General features: G+C 59.3%; 4 protein-coding genes across 4 annotated transcripts; 2 read left to right on the forward strand and 2 right to left on the reverse strand.

The window, feature by feature from the left end:
- Nucleotides 1-39: 39 nt before the first annotated feature.
- FDX2 (ferredoxin 2) lies at nt 40-4,397 on the forward strand. The gene is made up of 5 exons (XM_065875148.1): nt 40-207; nt 295-349; nt 558-664; nt 3,683-3,770; nt 3,969-4,397. The coding sequence occupies exons 1-5, from the start codon at nt 48-50 to the stop codon at nt 4,123-4,125; spliced, it is 567 nt and encodes a 188-aa protein (XP_065731220.1). The 5' UTR covers nt 40-47; the 3' UTR covers nt 4,126-4,397.
- A 491-nt stretch (nt 4,398-4,888) lies between these two features.
- ZGLP1 (zinc finger GATA like protein 1) lies at nt 4,889-7,277 on the forward strand. Its single transcript, XM_065873829.1, has 5 exons — nt 4,889-5,025; nt 5,274-5,648; nt 6,446-6,531; nt 6,888-6,981; nt 7,148-7,277. Exons 1-5 carry the CDS (start codon nt 4,889-4,891, stop codon nt 7,275-7,277), a joined length of 822 nt encoding a protein of 273 aa, XP_065729901.1.
- Nucleotides 7,278-10,381: 3,104 nt separating this feature from the next.
- Nucleotides 10,382-16,963, reverse strand: ICAM5 (intercellular adhesion molecule 5). The gene is made up of 11 exons (XM_065873154.1): nt 16,882-16,963; nt 15,676-15,945; nt 15,173-15,493; nt 14,664-14,951; nt 14,015-14,269; nt 13,645-13,893; nt 12,913-13,155; nt 12,556-12,834; nt 12,215-12,454; nt 11,540-11,806; nt 10,382-10,817 (listed from the first exon to the last, which is right to left on the reverse strand). Exons 1-11 carry the CDS (start codon nt 16,961-16,963, stop codon nt 10,543-10,545), a joined length of 2,769 nt encoding a protein of 922 aa, XP_065729226.1. The 3' UTR covers nt 10,382-10,542.
- Nucleotides 16,964-18,622: 1,659 nt separating this feature from the next.
- ICAM4 (intercellular adhesion molecule 4 (Landsteiner-Wiener blood group)) lies at nt 18,623-19,682 on the reverse strand. The gene is made up of 3 exons (XM_065873155.1): nt 19,289-19,682; nt 18,865-19,170; nt 18,623-18,741 (listed from the first exon to the last, which is right to left on the reverse strand). Exons 1-3 carry the CDS (start codon nt 19,680-19,682, stop codon nt 18,623-18,625), a joined length of 819 nt encoding a protein of 272 aa, XP_065729227.1.
- Between the last annotated feature and the right edge of the window lie 1,358 nt (nt 19,683-21,040).

Raw genomic sequence — 21,040 nt, forward strand, 5'->3', positions numbered from 1 at the left:
CCATCTCTCTCGTGTGCGCCACGGCGCGTACTTAGTCTCTGGGTCACATGATGCCTGTCATGGCCGCCTCCGTGGCCTGGGGAGGCGTGAATGCTGGGTTCCTGCTGCGGGCGGCCAGGGGTGCCTGGTGGTGCCGACCCGGGGGCTTTTGGGGGTCCGGGGAGGCGGCGGCGGCGCCTGCGACAGCCAAGAAGTTCCGGGCGACAGGTACCTGGGGCGCTTCGGACGGGCAGCGTTAACCTATTGGACGCCGGCCGGGCGCGGCATGGCTGCTCACCCAACCGTGTTTTCTAGGCTCGCGCCCGGCGGGGGAGGAAGAAGCCGGCGGCCCCGAGCGGCCCGGGGACGTGTGAGTGTGGGAGCCAGGTCCCCCATTACTAATTTCACGAGGTTTCTCCGGTCCTCACCTTGCCCTATAGCCTCATCCCTGGGTCCCCCTTCTGTATCACCCTAATCCCCTGTCCATCAAGCCCCAAACGCGACTCCCTAATCCTAGATTACACCTGGTCCCTGTGCCCATCATCCAGTTCGTCATCTGCACCCCGATCTGTCCCCAGGGTGAACGTGGTGTTCGTAGACCGGTCAGGCCAACGGATTCCGGTGAGCGGCAGAGTCGGGGACAATGTTCTCTACCTGGCCCAGCGCCATGGGGTGGATCTGGAAGGTGGGAGCCGGGCACAGGGAACTGGGGAGGCCCGTATTCATTCGTTAAAAAAAACCCATAAGTCAGATACGATTTTCCACTACTTAACCCTGCATGGCTTCCCACCAAACATGGGTAAACTTCAGACTCTTCACCACAGTCTCATTCCCTGCCTCTTAACCTTCATTCATTCAGCAGTTATTTATTGAGCATTTGCTAGAGGTTACGAAAACTCCTGCCCTCCAGGAGCTTGTATTCTCTTCCTTTTTCCTCCCTGTCTTCTAGCCACACTGGCTTTCTTGCTCTTCTTCAAACAGCCCAGTTCATGCCTGCCTCAAGGCCTTCGCATTTGCCGTTCCATCAGAAGTGCTTTCCCACCAGATCTTCTGGCTCCTTCTCATCCTTCAGGTCCCGATGTAAATGTCATCTTCCTGACAGTCTTGTCCCCCTCGGTCCAACTAAAGTCCCCATGCCCCGATAAATGTCATCTCAGTGTGTTTTATTCTCTACGTAGCACTTCTCATTGTTTTGTTTCCTTCTTTGCCATCTCTCCCCAGAATCAGATCAGAAACCCTGTTTGCCTTGTTCACACTTATCTGTTGCCTGTCATGGTATTTAGATGTAACAGGTATTAAATCAGTATTTGTTAGAGGAAATACAATAATAGCAGACATTACTTTAAGCCTGTTAACACATATTAACTGATTGAATCTATTCCATGAAAACTTTATGCAGGAGGGGAGAATATTATCCTATCTTATAGGTGAGGAAACTGAGCCTCAGGTTGAGCAGACCTGGTCCAAGTTCAAGTGGCAAAACTAGATTCAAGCAAACCCAGCCTATTTTAGCCACTAATCTGTGCTGCTTTTCTATGAATATTGAACACTTACTGTGTGCCAGGTAGCAATGTAAAAAACAGATAAGGCCCGTGTCGTTTCACACCAATTTCAACCTAATAGGGACAATAATCCCATGCATAAACATGTAATTATATCATGAGCAACTGGGAAGAGCAATCTTTTAAAAAGTGTACAGGGGGCTTCCCTGGTGGCGCAGTGGTTGGGGGTCCGCCTGCCGATGCAGGGGACGGGGATTCGTGCCCCTGTCCGGGAGGATCCCACATGCCGCGGAGCGGCTGGGCCCGTGAGCCATGGCCGCTGGGCCTGCGCGTCCGGAGCCTGTGCTCCGCAACAGGAGAGGCCACAGCAGTGAGAGGCCCGCGTACCGCAAAAACAAAAGCAAAAACAAAACCAAAAACAAACAAAAAAAAAGTGTACAGGGTTAGCTGTTGGGTGTATGTAATAGGGAGCTGATTTAATCATTAGACGGGGAGAGTTGTAGGAATGTGTGTGTGGGGCATGGGGGTCATAGCAAACCTACCTAAAGTTCTGTTCTGGAATCCAGTGATTGGCAGTTCACGACAGAGATTAGAACATGAATTTTCAAGGCAAGTGGCCTGTGTTCAGATTTTGCTGTTGCCAACTGTGTGACCGTGAGCAAGGTCCTTAGCATCTCTCGGCCTCATTTATAAAATGGGATAATTTAGTTCCTATCTCACCAGATTGCTGTGAGGATTAAACAGATCTCATGTGTAGTGTGTAGTACCTGGCATATAGTTGGTGTGCAGTGAGTAGCTGGGATGATTACATTAGATAATCTCTGTCTCATGGGGTAAGGACGCCAATGAGTTGGGAAAGAGGGCTGAGGAAGAGATGCCTGGGAACTACTGGCAGTTTCGAGGCCCAGACAGTTTCTTCCCCAGAGACTGGAAGGGTGGACAAATTAGTCACCATAGCCCACAGGGATGGTCTGCTGGTTCAGGAGGCTGCCTTGCAGCACCACCCTTATTATCCGACATGTCCGGAAGAGAAAAGAGAATTCTGTCCCGTTCACTTATAACAAGTATCTCTCGAGCATCTACAACCTGCCAGGCTCAGTGCTGAGTACAGAGAGAAGAGGGCAGGTTGACAGAGCACAGGTAAACCCAGAAATTATGATGGTAATTTCACACTGTGATAAATACTGTCCAGAAATTATTTAAGAGATAACAAGGGTCAGGGGAAGGACAAGAAATGGGGCACTTGGAGGACAGTTGAGTCCCCAGAGACAACAAGGATGTAGCCGTGGAAGGAGTGGAGAGAACAGCATTCCAGATCAAGAGTATGGAAGATGCAGAGGTCCGGTGGTGGGGATGAGCTTGGCATGGAGGAGTTGAGTGAGGGGGCCCGTGTGGCTGAAGTGGGTGAGTGCGGGGGTGGGAGCATCTCAAGGACTGAGTGAAGGAGTTTGGGTTTTATTCTAGCTATAAAAACCCTTTGGGGGAAAAAAAAAAAAAACCTTTGGAAGGCTTTAGGCCAGGAGAAACATTATTCCGGAGCACAGTTCCCTGTGATCAATCAGAAGGTTGGGAACATGTCCAGGGGCAAGCAGGAAATCCCAGACTCTCCATCTTCCAATCCTTATTCCCTAACCCCTTCCCCTGCTGCAGCATTAGATGCGGAGTGAGCCGGTCCCTCCTTCAGCAGCAGCAGGGAAGCCCAGCACAGTGGCAGGGTCGCAGCAAGGGCCCACAGGCTACAGGAAACCTGCCTGGCCTGTCCCCTCTCAGCTACACTGAAGTCAGGTCCACGCTCATTAACGGTTCCAGGTATCCAGCCTGGTCCTCAGCCTGCTGGGGAGTTTGGGGGAAACCCCGGGCTTCCTTTTTCAAAAACTATGTGCAGGTCGGGAACAGCCAGCTAAGTCAATGACAGGGTGGGTGGAGGGTGCCCACAGTGGGCGTGCAGGCCCGGGAGGGAGAAATGAGGGTCGAGTGGTGAAACGAAGGGATTCTTGGGAATTCCCTGGTGGTCCAGCGGTTAAGACTTGGCTCTCACTGCCGTGGACCTGGGTTTGATCCCTGATCCCCAAGCCATGTGGTGTGGCCAAAAAATAATAATAATAATAATAATAATAAAGAGATTCTCCTTTATGTCCTTCACTGAATGGCACCTGCCTGACCACTCCCCTTACCAGTGCTCCCTCACTTGCTGCCCCCAGGAGCCTGTGAAGCCTCCCTGGCGTGCTCCACCTGCCACGTGTATGTGAGCGAGGACCACCTGGACCTTCTGCCTCCTCCTGACGAGAGGTGAGCAGGGGGGCCCCTCCCGGCTCTGAGCTGCAGGGCTTGGTTGCCGAGCCTTCGCGTTCCGGGTGTCCAGAGTTCCGCCTCGTCAGCAGCAGAGGGCAGCCCCAGCTTTTCTCCCTGCTCCTGCCGCTGGCAGGAGAGCTTCCTTTCTGGCCGCTCCCCCAGACCCATTAATAATCGCTGCCCACCTTGCTCCAGGGAGGACGACATGCTGGACATGGCCCCCCTCCTCCAAGAGAACTCCCGGCTGGGCTGCCAGATTGTGCTGACACCTGAGCTGGAAGGGGCTGAATTCACCCTGCCCAAGATCACCAGGAACTTCTACGTGGACGGCCACGTCCCCAAGCCCCACTGACACAGGCAGCTGGATGGTCCCAGACACTCACGGCCCCGGGGCCAGGACTGGAGGAATAGCCAAGTTGCCAGCCCCGCCCAGAGCACGGGACAGGCCCGGGAGAGGTGGCGGAAGCAACCGGAAGGCCAGAACGCGTGCTTCAGAGAGATCCCACGTCCAGGCTCTGGTGGGGACGGGGGCCCCTGCTGGGGCAGCCTCCCCCAAACCCCTGAAAATGGAGGTGTGGACAGGGGTGGAATCTAATCGGAGAGAGAATAAAACCGGCTCACAGACTTCCGGCATCTTGAGTGTCCTTGCGGGGGGGTGCGGGTGGGAGTACAGGCCCTGGGGTCTACAACTGCAACTTCCAGGCCTCCAGCTTTCCCCTCCCACGGTGGTCATGGGCCCGCGGGAAACTGAGAAAGAGGCCTCAGAGTGAGGGGTCCGCGAGCCTGAGGATCAGCGTGGCAAGGCCCCGCCCCTCAGCCGCGGAAGGATTTGGAGGGGTCCAGGCTGCTCTTGGCCGAAAGGGGTGATCAGGCCACCTAAGCAGGGTCGGAAGGGAGAGAGGGACGGAGGCTGGCCTGAGGGTGGAGGCTTCGAAGCCCGTGCGCAATATCGAAGGCCGGAGGAGCCCGATCCCACTGGCCCCGCCCCCCTCAGGTGGAGCTCCTTGCACCCAGGGCCAGAAGCGCCCCCGCCCCAAGCAGGTGGGGCTCATCGGGTGGGCCCGGCGTGGGCGGGGCCGGGCGAGATTTGGGAAGTGGGTAAGGGCTGGGGCACAATGGAGGCCGAGCCAACCCCGGACTTGTCGATGCTTCGAGAGCTGCTGGCGCCGCCCTGTCTGGACCCCGAACCGTCCCCGGAACTCGCCACCCAGCAGGCACCAAGGACCTCAGGATGCCTCAGACCCAGTGGCAGGTGCGTTAAGGAGCGGCCCTTCCCCCAACCTGGCCCAGTGGTCAAGGGATCAGGACCTCTGGTTCCTGGGGTTACTCAGGGGTCAAAATGTTAGTTCCTGGTACTTACAAGGAAGAGGTCCCGGTCCCCAGGGATACTTGGAGTCATATGGGAGTCAGAGGCTATACAGTTCTCCTTGCCCGCTGTGTCTGAGACTCATGTAGGTACCACCCAGGGAGTGGGGTGACCACACTGCCCCTTGTCCCCAGATCCTTCTGGCCTGCACACCAGGACTCGGTCACCGCCCTTCACTTCCTCCAAGAGACAGCAGAGGGGCTGGCCCAGCCTGCCACCTGGGACACTCAGGCCCTAGGGCCCTGCTGGGAGCCGAAGGCCCTGGAGACTCTGGGAGCCCTACCTCTGGCCAAGGATACCAAGAACATGCTGACCCCAATCAGCCAGCAGAGCCGCAGCCTGGGGCCCCGAGTGGCTCCCCCGGCCTCTTCAGCCCAGCCACAGAGGAGACCCCGGAAGCAGTCAAACCCCCAGCGGAGCGCCGAGAAAGTGGACCCCCAGTTCGAGGGAGTGACCCTGAAGTTTCAGATAAAGCCAGATTCCAGCCTACAGATCATACCCACCTACAGGTAGGGGCTGGCCTGAGCAAGGGCACCCTTTATGCAAGTAATAGTGGTAACAGTGCAGAGGCCCGGGGGCAGGTGCTCCCAGGAATGCCGTCATGGACTCCCACCTCAGCCCTGCCTTACAAATGGCCCCATCTCTGAGCGAGACCTCAGGCTGGTGTCAGTCCCTGTCCCTGCTGCTATGAGCCATCCAGGTCTGAGCCTGGGTCTCCTCCTAAGAGGCCTGACCATACCCGGGGCTGCTGCTTCTGTTAGTTTTTCCAGCAATGATAGTAGCTACCGTTTGTCAGACATGATAACAGTAATAGAGGTAACAGGTAGCACTTGGTGTGTATGGGCTCGCTGAACCCCGTGAGGCCCACTTTACAGATGCAGAAACTAAGGCGCAGAGGATGAGATCTCTTGTCCTTGGTCACACGGCAAAGACGTGGGAGAGCTGAGCTTTCAACCTGGCAGGCTGAGGAATTCCCTGGCAGTCCAGTGGTTAAGACGTGGACTTTCACTGCCGTGGGCCGGGGTTCAATCCACAGTTGGGGAACTAAATTCCCACAAGCCGCGCGTTGCAGCCAAAAAAAAAAAAAAAAAATAGCAAAACAAAACAAAAACAAACCTGGCAGGCTGGCCCCAGGCTTACTGTCTTTTCAAATGATTATGTCTGTGATATTAATGAGGTGCAAGGCCAGGCCTTTCAGACATCAGATGCCTCCTTGGGGGTTGCCTGATGGTAAATCTTCAGTTGGGGGCTATCTGGGACAGCATACAGACAGACCCTCGGTGCTAACACCTTGTCTACTCCCCAGCCTGGCCTGCAGCACCCGCTCTCAGGGTCCCCCACCAGGCCCTGCCAGAGTCCCAGAGGCCAACGCAAGAGGCAGCGAGGGTCTGGGTGAGTCCTGGAGACTTGAGAGCTATAAATACTTGGGGGGGGGGTACAGTTTCATTTCTTCCTTGTCTTTCTCCGCATCCCGCTTCCCTATTTAGACCCATCCAGGAGGAGTCTCAGCATCCCCCTCCACTCAGGCTGAGTCACCCACACCCCCGGCTTCTTCCTCTCCTGAGCTTTGCCATCTGTCTCCCTTCTTGGCTTTCCCTCTGTCTTAGATCTGGCAACACCGGGGCTGGCCCGGAGCTGGGTGGGGCCTTCACAGAGACCCCACCCCCCCAAAATGCCCATCCCACACAGGCCTCCTGAGCTCGGACTCTTGGCCTCTGACCCTTGCCCTTTGGCCTCTTCCCTTTCAGGGCCCCGACGCTGTGCTTCCTGTAGGACCCAGAGGACCCCACTCTGGAGAGATGCCGAAGATGGGACCCCCCTCTGCAACGCCTGTGGTATCAGGTCCTCAGAATGGAGGAGGGATTTGGGGTGGGGTCCTTGCATCAGTCCATGCTTAGCCGGTGTGGGGTTTGGGGAAGAGAAGACACCCACCTCTTGGGGAACGTGGCTCACTCGTGGTGATTTCTGGGCCCCTGCTGAATGTTGGTTTCTTGCACCCCCATCCCAGGTACAAGAAATATGGCACCCGGTGCTCCAGCTGCTGGCTGGTGCCCAGGAAAAGTGTCCAGCCCAAGAGGCTGTGTGGCAGATGTGGGGTGTTGCTGGGTCCCCACCCAGTCCCACCTCAGGAAGGGTAAGCCTTTCCTCACCCAGCCGAGCCTGTCCTGCCTCAGTTTCTCCAGGGGAAGAATGGGCTGAAGGCCTCCTAGGGGAAAGAATTGGGTCTTGAGGGGTGCAGCCTGCCTCCTCTCTGCCCCCTCCCCATTCAGAGACGCCAGGTGGAAGACCCAGGCCTCAGGCCCCAGAGCTCCTGGCTCATGGGGTCACTGGCCCCCTCCTTGGACCCTGCTTCAGCCAGGCTTGGCTGGGCACCTCACCCCCTCAGGAAATGCTCATGGCTGTGAAACTCATATTGTTAATAGCAGTGACAATAAAGAGCAAAACTTCTCAGATAAAGGGCACTGTGACTTTGGGATCCCACCTTGCGCGCTCTCCCCCGCCTCTCCCCTGGCCCAGGAATGTGGGGAAGGGGTTTTCTCAGTGGGGTTCTGAGGTACACAGTCATGCAGACAGGCGCCACCTGGGAATTAGCCACATTCATTACAGCACCCCATACAGGGTGACAGCCACCACATGCTGAGACAGACAACGCGTTCAGAAAGATACACACAGTGGGACATCCCCGGGGGTCCAGTGGTTAAGACTCCCCGCTTCCACTGTAGGGGGCACAGGTTCAATCCCTGGTCAGGGAACTAAGATCCCACATGCCTTGCAGCACGGCCAGAGACGCATCCGCAGACACATATGTGCCGACAATCACGAGACAGACCACACACAAGACAGCAAGACACTGACAGACGCACATCCACCAATAGACACACGTGTTGATGTACACACAGGACACATACACATGCACGATACAGACACACATGAAAGAAACATAGGTGGCACAAGTTGGCCCACGGTGATACACACACAAGTGGGCCCTTTATCTGGCAGCTCCACCCTTGCCTAGAGAATGTCTCCGTCCTGCATGCTTTCACACACCAATCCCTACTGTGTCCCCTCCTCCCTTTCAAGATCTCTCTAACCCCACCAAAGTGTGTCCCCAACCTGAAGCCAAAAGCCACATGGGAGACGCTTAGCTCTACCCCTGTTGCCAGGACACACAGGCCACCACTACTCACTGGGAGGGAGGGAGGGAGGGAGGAGGGGGGCATCAAGGATGGGTGAGATGCAGAGTGGGCAGGGGTGGTCCCTGCTGTGAGGGGTGAGTGAGGCCTGCAGGTCCACTGGCCCTGGGAAGGCGAGCCCCTCTGAGACCCCCTTTGACTCTCCTGAGTGAGCCTGTGGGGAAGGCTTGGGTCCAGATTCCTCAGCCCTCGGATCCCTGACTCATTCAGTACCCCCCTTGCTTGGCTCAAAACACCCTCCCCCAGGTCTCCCGTAGCTGCTGCCTTTCGCATCACTGGAGTGGGGGTGGGCTCTGCCCCAACACCACATCTTCAGAGACCCCTTCCTTGACCCCCCCCCCAGCCTAAAATGGACACCCCCCCCTCCCACCCCACGTCAGGCTCTAGTTCAGCTCTTTGCTCATCTCTCTCTTAGAACCTACCAGAAGTTTCACCTCGCTACTGGTCCAGGGTTGTTTCATTCACATTCATCTCCCCTACTGGACCATGACTTCAGAGGTCCAAGGTCACCACCTCTCTGTTCTTGACCGTGATGTGCCCCCCACCACCACCACCAGCGCCCAGCATGGAGAAGCTCTTTGGGGAGAGACACAGCACACGAGGGTCTCAGACTGTGTGTCTACAAACCCCTGGCTGTTTTTATCGACGTAGTCAACATTTATTGACCAACCACTGTGTGCCAGGTCCCAATGAGGCACTCAGTTATGAATGGAACAAAGATCCCTAGCAAAGCCAATATTCGAGGGTGACAGGAAACAGGTATTCAGTAAGTATCTAATAGAATGTCAAGTAGTGATCATGCTACAGAGAAAATAAAGTATGTAAGGAGGTGAGGAGTTGGACTGCTACCGTGTTCTCAGGGAAAGCCTCTCTGAGCAGGTGTGACCTTTGTGTAGAGACCTGACAATAAGGAACTAGCTGGGAATTCCCTGGCGGTCCAGGGGTTAGGAATCCGCGCTTCCACTGCAGGGGGCACGGGTTCGATCCCTGGTCAGGGAACTAAGATCCCACTTGCTGGCAGTGCGGCCAGAAAAAACAAAGGAACTATTTGAAATGAGGACACCTGGGGCAGAGGTAATGGCAAGAGCAAAGGCCCTGTGGCAGGCAGGAGTTTGGGATTCACGGAACCTCAAGGATGCGGGTGGGCAAGGAGAGAGGTGATGGGGTCCGGACAGCAGGGGCTGCACCACGTTTGGGCCTTGTGGCCTTTTGTACCTGCCACCTGGCACTGGCTTAGCCTCTAATGCCCCAGTTTCCTGCTCTCACTTTTGCTCCCGAAGTGTTTGTGGGGGGCAGCCGGTGGAGCTGGAGCAGTCCAGGCCCGCTTCCTTCTGGCAGCTCTGTGTTCCTGCTTTTGAGGGAGGAGGAAACTGGGGGTGGAGGAGGCCCAGCTGTTCTCTCCTTCTGCTGTGGGGGGTGAGGGGGTTGACTGGTGGTGAGCAGGGGGCGGGGATGTGGCTGATACCCTAAGTGTCTCTTCCGAATCCTGATGGGCCAAGTCGAAAGGCAGCTTGTGGGTAAACTGAGGCACCGCGGATGGACACAGGATGGAGGAGGCCTTGAGGGTGGGGCAGGGGTGCACCCTGTAATAGGAGGGACATCGCAGTGGCTGACACTTGGAGCTGCAGCTTCCTTTACCCATCCCTGCAAGGCCTCAGGGCTGGGGCGATGCCCAGACCCCTGGGAAAGGGCCTCCACCCATCCAGGGAAGGCAGCCTCAGCTCCTCCTGGAAGCAGGCCTGGGGGAAGCACCCAGCTCCCACCCCTAACATTAGCCGGATTAGAGGGCAGCGCTGGGCGGAAGAGATAAGCATAGAGAGGGAGGAAGGAGCCAGGTCCCCAGCCCCGCCCAAGGGTCCAGGGAGAGCACGAAACAGGGCACGGAGAGCGCAAACTCCCGGTCACATCGCGAAATGGCGGCTTGGACTGTGCCTGACACATAGTAGGCCCTCAAAAGCAAAAATGGTTTTTTGAATAAACACCCACAGGGTTGGGATTCGAACCCTGCGTGGCTTCTGCGTCGCAGACTGAAACAGATGGAGCCGAAGTCCTTTATAAAAACTTTATTGGGGAAGGGGGGTAGAAAATGGGGGGTGACGCCCCTGGAATTGAATTAAATAAATAAATAAATAAATAAATAGAACAATAAATAAGCCCCCGTGTGAGTCTGGGGGGGCGTCCCCCGGCCCGCGGGGAGAGGGGAGCAGGCTCACGCTGACGTCAGCTGGATGGCAAAGACCTCGCCCCCCGCCGGCGCCTCTGCGGTGCCCGCAGCTTCAGTCGCACCTTCGGCGCCCCCGCCCCCGCCGGCGCCGGCACCCGCGCCGTTGAGACACACGGCCTCACCCGAGCTCTCGGCCTCCTGCACATTATATTCGCCCTTCTTGCAGGCGGTGGACTGCACGTAGAAGGCCAGGCCGGCCCCCGCGGCCAGCAGCGCCGCGCCCCCAGCCGCGCCGCTCACAGCGACCCATAGCCACGGACCTGCGGGGTGCGGACGCTCAAAGAAGGTGGTCGAGCTCCCCCCACCCATCCCACACACCAAGCCCGGGCCACTTCTGCCCCTCCCCACAGGCATGAGGTCAGTTCTCACGCGCCTGGCAGGGAGCTCCAGGGAACCCAGCCTTGGAGGAAAGGAGAGACCCCAGTAAGGCCACCCCCAGCTCGGGTGAGGCCCTAGACCCATTTTATGGGCCACCCCATCACAGGGAGGATTTAAGCCCCTAGCCCCAGAGATACCCAGGAAGTCAAGCAACTCTCCTCACCCTCAAAAGGATGGTGGGGCGGGGGGGAACCCAGTCATTCCTCCACCCCAGAAAGACCCCAGCCCCAGAGCTACGCGAAGCGGGCTCTGCCTCTGTCCCCCTCCAGACCCCCTTCTCCACAGCCGCACGCTGGAAGGTGAACTGGATCAAGCCTTCACCACGCAGAACCCACCCAAAGTTAAGTCCCTCCTCACAGCAGTCACAGCCCCGAAGGTTCCCTTCCCTTGGGCTCGTCAGCTCCCTCTCCTTCCACTTGCCACCCCCACTGCGCCATCAAAGCCCCACTCGCCAGGGCGCCCCTCATTTCCACCCCGGTCACTTCTGTCTCATCTGTGGGGACTGAGAGGGAGGCAGGGACGGGGTCAAGAGTCCCAAGGCGCGGGTCACAGCCCCCTGGAGATCCCTCGCCCAGGCCCCCCCCCCCCACCAGCTGCTACTTACCAGCCACGCGCACGGTGATGCGCCGGGTGTGGCGCCCATGCGCGTTGGTGGCTGCGCACTCATACTCGCCGCCGTGGCTGCCCATAGCGCCCGCCACGCTCAGCGTGCTGTTGTTGCTTGACAGGCCGATGTTGAGCGCCCCCGGGGGCGCACGCCAGCTGATCTGGGCTGGGGGCCAAGCTTCCGCTCGGCAGGTCAGCGTGAAGTTCCCGCCTGGCCGCACGCCTCCTGGAGGCGAGGCAGCCAGCTCGGCCACGACGGGGCGGTCTACAGGGGACAGGAGGTTGAAGGGGCCAGCCGCTGACCGAGAGCCCCCTTCTGAGACTGTCCCTCCTGAGATGAGCAGGCAAAGATCCTGCCTCACTTCAGAGCCCCATCCCCCTACAACTGGACTGCTGTCGGGACTAAAATCCTGAGCCCTGCTTCACTGAATGGAAGGAAGTGGGGACCCACGCCAGGGCCCTTCAGACCCAGAACTTGAGGGGGCGGGGGCGGGCTCGGGCTCTTGTTCCCTAGAGTTTTCATTACCCTTAACATTTCATGTTAAGGCCAGGGTTCCTTGTCCCCAGAAATGGGACTGGGGAGGTGCCCTTGAACTCCCCCGGGGAATCCCACCTCTTTTAGTCAGTGTGCCCGAGACCGGGTGCCCTCTATCTGGTGCTGCCCGCAACTCACATTCCACGCCCACGGTGACGATCCGGGCGTCAGTGCCATGCGCGTTGGTGGCCAGGCAGCGGTAGATGCCTGCATCCTGTCGGGACACGCGCAGCCGCTGCGGCCGGGGCGCGCCCTCCCGGGAGCAAAGCACTTGTGGGGAGGGGCGACCCCGGGCGGAGCAGGCCAGCGCAGCAGCGTCGGCGCCTTCCAGCCACGTCTGGTGACTCGGGCAGGTAGATTCATCCATTTGCGGTGGCGCTGCAAAACAGCCATGGGGTGGGGGCGGGGGGGCTCGTTGTTCAGGGAGAAGCCGGGACCTGGAACACCCCCTACTCCCCGCCCGCCTGGGCCTCGCTCACACTCCGCGCTCACGGTGACCATCTTGACCACGGAACCGTGCTGATTGGTGGCGTTGCAGATGTAGGTTCCGGGTGCCAGTTCTCTAGGGATTTGAGGGGCTCTGGGACCAGGGTCTGGGGGTGCCAGCGGCAGCAGCGCCCCCTCACTGGTGCCTCCGGAGCCAACGCACTCCACGCTCGGCTCTGGCTTCCCATCCACCTCACAGGAAAACAGTTGCCCAGATCCTTCCACCCACGTCCAATTGCTAGGGCAGCTCACCTCCTCAAAACTGGGGCCATCTGGGGGGCAGAGGGACTGGAAGTCAGGACAGGGTGATTCCGACGTACCCCGTCCTGCTCTGTGTTGCCCCCACTCACATTCCACCGTGACGGCTACATTTTTGGCTGCAGACCCTCGAGCATTAGTGGCTTCGCAGCGGTAGGTGCCCGCGTGCTCCCGGACCACACGCAGTGTGCCCTCGACGACCCTGGCTTCCCCAGAGCGCACACAGTTCACGTTGGGTGGCGGGACCCCATGGGCCACACAGCTCAGGGAGGCCTCTGTTCCTTCCAGCCAGGTAATGCGTTCAGGGCAGCCCACACTGTCCAGCGCTGGTGCGTCTAGAGAGGAGGGTGTTGTTGAGTTTTGGGGTTTAGGGACAGGTCTAATGTCCCTAGACCCTTTTACCCATCCCAGACGGGTAGGCTACGCTCTGCACAGGGACACCAAAGCAAAGGAGTTTCTCTCCAGTCAAGCCGTGCACTGTTTTGGGACTTCCTGAGCCCTGAAGTGTGCTTTTTTCCTGATGCCTACGAAGTGCCCACAGGACCCTCCCCAGTCTTTAGCTTAAAAATTGTTAGCCGGTTTGGAGCACCCACGTTTCCAAGACTCAGCTCAAACGCCAGGCCCCAGGCCCCTGTGGACACGTCCACCCCCTCCCCTCCATCCTTCTCTAAGATCTTCCCCTAATCTGGCTCACCAGCCTCTTGCTTTTCTCAAAATCCTGCTCAAAGGCACGCCTCAGACCCTGTTTCCACCTTCCTCTGTAGTCAGGCCACCCCTAGACGCTGAGAACCAGACAGAGGTGCGCCCTATGCACCTCCACTCACACTCCACCGTCAGAGTCACGTCCTTGACCGCCTGGCCCTGGATGTTGGTCGCGGTGCAGTGGTAAGTTCCAGCGAGCGCGCGAGTGACCGGACCCAGCAGGCCCAGGGCCAGCACCGCCCCGCCGTCGGGCCGCGCACAGTGCACCGAGGGCTCTGGGTTTCCACGGGCCTCGCAGCGCAGCGTCTGCTCTGGTCCCTCCGGCCACGTCCAGCTCCTGGGACAGTCCGAATCGTCCAGCCGGGGGGCGTCTGCGGGCAGGGCCATGGGATACAAGAGGCTAGACGTGGACCGTGGGGAAATCCTCCACTTCCATGACACGGCCAGAGACCAGGCAGGCGGAGGTAGGCGAGAGGTTAAAGGCCAACTCACATAGGACGCGCAGCTCGGTGCTCTCGTTCTTTCTCAGGGTCTCCCCGTCAACTTCGAGGGTGGCGTCGCAGAAGAAGCCACGCCTGTCGTCGTTCTCGGTGGCGTTCAGCTGGAGCTGGGCGGGCTGTCCCGGGACCGCGGCTGGAATTCCGTCTAGTGTGACTAGGGCTCGGGCCCCGGCTGCGCAGGTTACTGTCACCATCTTCCCCTCGTGGGCGTTGGGCTCGCTCAGGGTCAGGAGGGGTTCCGGGAAGCCTGGGGACGGGGCATTGGTCGGGAGACCACTGACCATGCCCCTCCTGCGGTTCAAGGCTGCCCCTTATCAGCCCGAACCTTCCCCACTTCAGCCAAACCGTGGGTACCGTGCCCTGCCCCTCGGGCTGTTCAGGCTCCTCTCCCTTCTCGCCCCGCCCCTTTGAGGTGGTCAGGCCACATCTCTAGGGATCCTCGTCGGGTCTGCGACCTTCCCCTTTGGGCAGCTCAGACTCCGCTTCTCCAGCTACTATTGAGTCTTCCATCTGCCCCGCCCCTTCGGGACTCTCGGGCCACGCCTATTCCGATACCCGGGCCCCACCCACTATTTGCCCCGCCTTCGCCTTCCTCTGGCTCCACCCCCGAGCCGCCGAGGCCCCTCTTCACTCCCTCTTACTGTAGACAGTCACGTTCTCTTGGGTCTCTCGACTCTCGCCCCCCAGGGTCACGTTGCAGACCAGCTGCCTGGCGCCCTCCTGCTCTGCGCTAGCTGTGGCTGTGGCAGTGGCCATGAGAGCGTCCCCCTCGAGGGTGACATCGGGACTCAGCCTCTGGTCCCCCAGCGCCAGGTAGACCTCAGCCTCCGAGGCTGGAAACAGCCCGTCCATGGCGCAGCTTACGGGTCCTTCTGAGCCCACTTCCAAGAGCCGGGGGGCAGCGAGGCGAGGGGGTTCCGGAGGCAGGGCTGGGAGTAGAAGAACAGAGCTTGAACTTACGCATTGAACGCTCAATATGTTCTAAGCGCTTTACAGGCACTCTATTATGGTATTATCCTCAAGGCACAGAGGGGAAAATAACTTTCAGCTGGTGAGTGTTAGGGTAAGAATTAGAATTCAGATTTCTCTGCCTCCAAGCTTCTTAGACATCGGCCCGACCTCCCTGGGTCCCCTCCTCACACCCACTCACCGAAGGTTCGGAGCTCTCTGGGGGCTGAGCTGTTTTCAAACAGCCCCAGGCCATGCGGCCGAAGGTCCAGCTCCGCACGGCACGAGAAATTGGCCCCATGGTCCTCCCTCCGAGCAAGTACCGTGGCTGTGAGCACCGCACCCCGCGCTCGGGGTGGCTCCCCGGAGAAGCTGCGGCGGATCAGCTCCCGGGCGCCCCGCAACAGGGTCAATGTGAGACTCCCACGAGGCCCAGCGCCGGGGACCCTACAGCTCAGGGTGAAGTTCTCGCCCACTGGCTGCCAGGCAGGCAGCGGCACCAGTTCTACACGATCCGGCCGTTCTGCAACGGGGGAACCACGGTTGTTGGAAATGCCAGGGCTCAGCACGACGTGGCTTGGAACCCAGGGGCCAAGAGGGGGAGGGCGTGCTGATCCAGAGGGTGGGGCCTGTAGGAGAGGACCCCGTTACCCAGGGGGCGGGGCCTGGAAGGGAGGGAAAGTAGCTTGGCCTCTGAGAACTCACGAAAAGTGCGAATGAGCCCGCGAGCCTGCAGTGTGCGTCGCGCGCAGCGGAAGAAGCAGACGGGCTGGGTCTCCGGCTCTCGGATGTCCACCAACTGCCGCGCGAGCCAGCGCAAACCCCTCTGGGTCCCATTCCGGCGCAGCGAGGTCTCCAGGCCACCGCGCTCGGGCCGTGGGCAGTTGGTGCTGCAATTCAGCCACAGCGATCCCCCGCGCTCCACGAGCGCCACGCGGGGCTGTAGGTCCGCCCAGAAAGGCTCTTGCGCGACCACTGCCCGGAGAAACGCGAGCTCAGCCTGGGAGCCACCTCCCTGGGATCTAAGAGCCCCTATGCAGACTCAGGATTCCCAGGGAATGAGCAGAGGCCACAGCCAGGAGTCCCAAGTCCTGCCCAGGTCTCAGGTTTACAAGCGCGCTCCCACGGTCCAGACCTCGAGGGTGTCTCTGGTACATTGCAGCGGAGAGCCCTCCTCTCCAAGGTGCGGATGGAGTGACGGGGAAGAATGGGGGGGGGGGAGGGAGAGATGAGAGGAAACATGGGGTTTTCAACGCACACAGCAATGCTGGGAAGAGGGGACCCCGGGTGGGGGAAGGGAAGCGGACTGGTTCTCACGGTTCTCGCCGGGAGAAGGGGAGACTGGTTGAAGCGAGGGCAAAAGAGAGATGAGGCTGAGTCAAGCGAGGTTAAGGGAGGAGTCCAAACCCGGGTGAAGAGTACGGAAAGAGGACGCGGGGCTGGGCTCATGAAAGGAACCGCGGGAACAGCCGATGGACTCTGTTACTAGGGCTCCGGGTGGAGCGGGAACAGTGCCTCGGAGTCACGGCAGTTGGTGAGATTTGGGTCTTCGTGGATTTCGAGTGGTGAAGATGCCAGTCCGTGGACCATGGTGCATAGCAGAGCGTGAGGAGGTACCCCGGGAGGGGACAGAGGAGATAATGGAGTCTCCAGAGCTCGAGGCTGGGTGCAGAAGAGCACCCAGGATCTCGAAGAAGGTAGGATAGAGACCTGAGTGAGCGAGGAGTCCGGAAGCTTGGTGTCCAGTGTGTGTTGGGGGGGAAGAGGGATAGAGAAGAAGGCCCTGGGCTCAAGGTGGGTGCAGAAGCGTGGGAGCGAGGCGAGGGAGGAGCGGGGAGGGGCTTGTGGCCGCTTCTCAGGTCCAGAAACTACGACCCCGCCCCGTCCACCCTGAGCCGGACCAGCTCTTACCTGAGAGACCGAAGAGCCCCAGGCCCAGGGCAGCCCAGAGGCCGAGCAGCGCCCGGTGCAGCCCTGGCGAGGGTCCTGGCATCGCCGCCGCGGGGGAAGCGCAGGAGGCGAGGGGAGCGCGAGCGCTGAGCTGGGCTAGAGGACTGCGCGGCGCGGCGGGTGGGGTGTGGAGGAGGCTGAGTTGCGCTTGGGGATTGGTTTAACGTTGGTAACTTGGTTTCCAAGGAGGGGGCGGCAGCAGAGGCGGCGCGGGGAGGGCGGGAAGGCGAGCGTGCACCAGGCTACCGGCCTTGATGAAGGCGTGCTGGCAGGAGCGAGCGACCCCCAGGGTCTACATGGAGGCCGGCCCCATTGCCCGGAGACTTCTGGGGGCGGCTGCGCACTCCAGCGTTGTCCCCGGCGGCGACGCTGAGGTGGTGGGGATGCAGGGTTGCCCTTCTCAAACCCCCACCCCACCCCTTGCTTAGATGCTATGATAATGAGCTGGACTCCGAGCTCCGCCTCCACATTTAGCCCCTCCCACCAGCCCCCCCTTGGAGCGGAGATGGGTTGGGGGCTAGGAGAAATTTGAGACGTGCAGGCTGGGGATGAGAAGGCTCTAGGGGAGGATGTGGGGATGCCTCCCTCACTGATCCTTCCCCTTTTAACCCCTGGGAGCTGAGGGTTACAGCTACGCCTCTAGTCTTTCTCTGGCTCCGCCCCCGCACGCGACAGAAGGGGCGGGGACGAAAGTGACAGCGAGTTGGGAACGTGTGTGCTTGCGCGCAGCGTTCTCGGGCGTCTAAATTAGGGTCGGCTCGGCTCTGGGTCTGTATTTACCCAGCGTGCAGCGGGCACGTGTCTACGCGACTTGTGTGAGCAGGAGCCGCCAAAGAGCGCCTCTGAATCCGCTTTCTGCTCGGCGGGCGGGGCCCTGGACCACGCGGGCCTTGCCAGGCATCCACTGCAGGCCCCGATTCTGCGTCCACGCGAGACCAAGAGACCAACTGTGATACTTTTGACTCCGCATCTGGGTTCCAGGTTTGGACACCCTCCATGTGCTCACCAGGCCCGGTGACTAACAGGACGTTTCCAGGATGCGAATCTGTGACATACACCACCGCCCCCCCCCCCACCTCACCATCTGGTTGCTCCTTCCCCGCAGTCAACACATGGGTATCTTTTCTGCGTATCCACGTTCCTCACAAAGTACATTTGACCCAGCCCACCTGTGCTCTCACTCCCAGAGCTAATGGTGAACTATGGGGATTAGTTCTCTCCCCACCCCTGCCCTCCAGGAAAGTGCAGGGTCTAAAGGGCGAGGGGGGGGTAGGAAACTTAACATCCAATCAGAGCTGCTGCGTGGCAGCGCTGGAGCCAATCAGGAGAAGCCATACCATGAACCAGCCTTCCCACAGCCTAAAGCCCCCTTGGGCCCATGCCTTGCCCCTCTGCACCGCACTGATAATGCCCGCAGGAGAGGTTTTTACTACATCGGCTGGGAATGCAGAGGGAATGGGGCTCCGGCATGGGAGACCAGAGTGAAAAACCTCAGGTGCCCTCAGGGAGACAGGAATTTGGAGAAAATGATAGAGGCAAGGCTAAAAAGAAGACCACTTCAGTCAGAAGAGGTGCACTAATGGGGGACCTTTATGCCCAGGGGCAGAAGCTGGCTGAGGAAGGCTTTATTGATCCAGGCAAGGTTCCCCCAAATGTCCCAGATTCCTTTTTCCTCCAGCTCAGCCAGCATGGACCACTGCCTCTATGCCTGAGACTTCATCGATAGGTACTTTCTCAGGCAGAGGGCCCCCACTACAAGAAGGATCCCCACAAGGGCTGCGATGGAGGTGGAGGCCAAGGCTTTGGACGCAGGGCTCCAAGCTGGAGACAAGAGGGGAGAATTAGGAACAGAGCACTTGGAGGTGTGACAACCCGCATGGACATGCTCTGGCTTGGCCCACATAACCCTTCCCCACTCTTCCCAGGGTTATAAGGGTGCCTCACCGAGGACTGGCAGCGTCATGGGTGCCGAGCTACTGAGGACCACCAGGCCATCGAGATCGAGGCGGGCGTAGCAGGTAACGGGCTGCCCGAAGTCACTGGGCCTGGCGCGTAACGCGTAAGTCAGCGTCACGTTGGCCAGATCCCGGCCGGTGAAGCGCTCCAGGCTCTCGGAGTAGATGACCCGGCCACCGCGCCTCAGAATCACCACCAGGAAGCCCACGGGGAACACGTGTGTCACATGGCAGCGCAGAGTGTACTCACTGCCCATTAAGACCGGAGGCTCCAGGATCACGCTGCGTGGCTGTTCTAAAGCAAGAGGGGGCCGCTGGGCAAGGTCCGAGGGCTCCCCCTAGCGCGACTGTCCGTTAACCCCGCTCCGTCCTCCTCCCCGCACCCCAGCCAGGCCTGAACCCCTGTCCCTCACTGTAGGCGGTAATCCTGGCGGTGGCCCCCCGCGTTTCTCCCGCGCAGGTGACGAAGCAGTGCACATCGGAGCTCCAGGCCCTCACATCCAGCAGCTGGTAGGATACCCAACCGTGCCCACTGAGCGTGTCGCCTCGCCGCAGCTCGGTGCGGAGGCTGGAACCCTCCGGTAGGGGGCAGCTGCTGCTGCAGTTGAGCCACACTGAGCCCCCCGGCGGCACGGCCTTGAACTCGGGGCTTATGCGCACCCAGAAGGGTGCTGAGGTCTCCGGGGGCGCGGGAGAGGGGCCTCCCGGGCCTTGCGTCCGCGCACTCCGGCGCCTCCACGCGCTCCCGCCTCGCGGGTAGGAGGGCGACAGCAAAAGCAGCAACAAGAGGAGGAGCAGAGACCCCATGGCAAAAAGCCCGGACTGAGGGGCCCCGCGCCAGGGAGCCAAGGCTGGCTCCGGAGATAAGGAGGCCCGCAGCACCGCCTCTTCAGCCCCACCCCGGGGAGAGACAGAGGCTCCGGGGGGCCCCGGAGCCCTGCGGTATACACCCCACTCCCACAGCTTAAGAATGGGATTCTCCACCCCATTCTAAACCAAATGTCATCGTGTTTTTCTGGAGAGGGATCTTTAATTTTCACTAAAGTCTCAAAAGGCCCTAATAAACCCCAGATTTGGATTAGAGCCTGAGGGCTGGACCTTGAACTGGCAGCCTTCTCTTGGGGCAGGAAGTGGGAGGACAGGCCAGAAAAGGCTCCAGCTGGACATGACACCTCCCCTCAACTCACACAAGGCCGGAAGGATGAAATAGCTTTATTGGCACAAGGGAGAGGCTTCCGCAGTTGGGAGGGGGTTCTCCCAGGCCTCTCCTCCCCACCGCCTGCAGAACCTTCATCGCTGCAGGAATTTGGACCCGCAGACTGTTCTGTTCTTGCATGGCCCCACTGAGATGGAAACAGGTAGGACAAGGCAGGGACACACAGGGGTTGGGCACAGTTTCCTGGGACTCCATGGTTTAGCTATCAAGGAGTGAACACCCACATTTAGGCATGCCACCAAACGTCATTGTGAGCACTAGCAGACATGGGTATAGGTGGAGAGGTGGGTTATCAGAGGTCAGTGCCAGTGCTGGGGTGTAAGGGCTCAGTGGGTCATCTCTGGGCATGTCACCAGCTATACCTTGTCCCTTTCTGGGAGAAAGCAGCTTGGCCAGTGGAGTGGGAAATTCTAGCCCCACTTAATCTTTTTGCCAGGCGCTCTTGTGCAGTGCACAACCAGTACAACTGTAGCTGGCGATCGTGCATGAGATTAGACTGAGAGCTCCCTGAGGGCGGGAATCAATGTTCTTCTTGTTTATCATTCTAGCCCACATAAAAGGCACTCAATAAATAGTAAGAGAACAAATGAATAAATAGGTCATCATCAAGAGTTGGGAAGAGTCTGTGGACAGCAATGCTGGAGCTGGCTTCTGTCAGAGGACGTGTGGGGATTTGTGTTTCAGTGCTGTATGTGTCTGTGCAGGGCCACTTCTCTCTTAGGACCGTAAGGCCTCAGCACACGCAGGAGGGGGTGAGTTTCAATGTTTCCCAGTTGGGTGTCCCCATGCTGGAGGTCAGGGTCTCCATCATACACCCTCCGGCCAGGTCAGACTTTGACATCCCTCACATTGGTGCCCTGAGCCTTGGCCCCTTCTTTTGTCTCAGTCCTGTGGCTCCACATCAGGTGTGAGGTCTGGGGGTTATAAGTGTGCAGGGGCCATGACCCCA

The sequence above is a fragment of the Phocoena phocoena genome, chromosome 3 (assembly GCF_963924675.1).
Source record: "Phocoena phocoena chromosome 3, mPhoPho1.1, whole genome shotgun sequence".
Taxonomy (NCBI): Eukaryota; Metazoa; Chordata; class Mammalia; order Artiodactyla; family Phocoenidae; genus Phocoena; species Phocoena phocoena.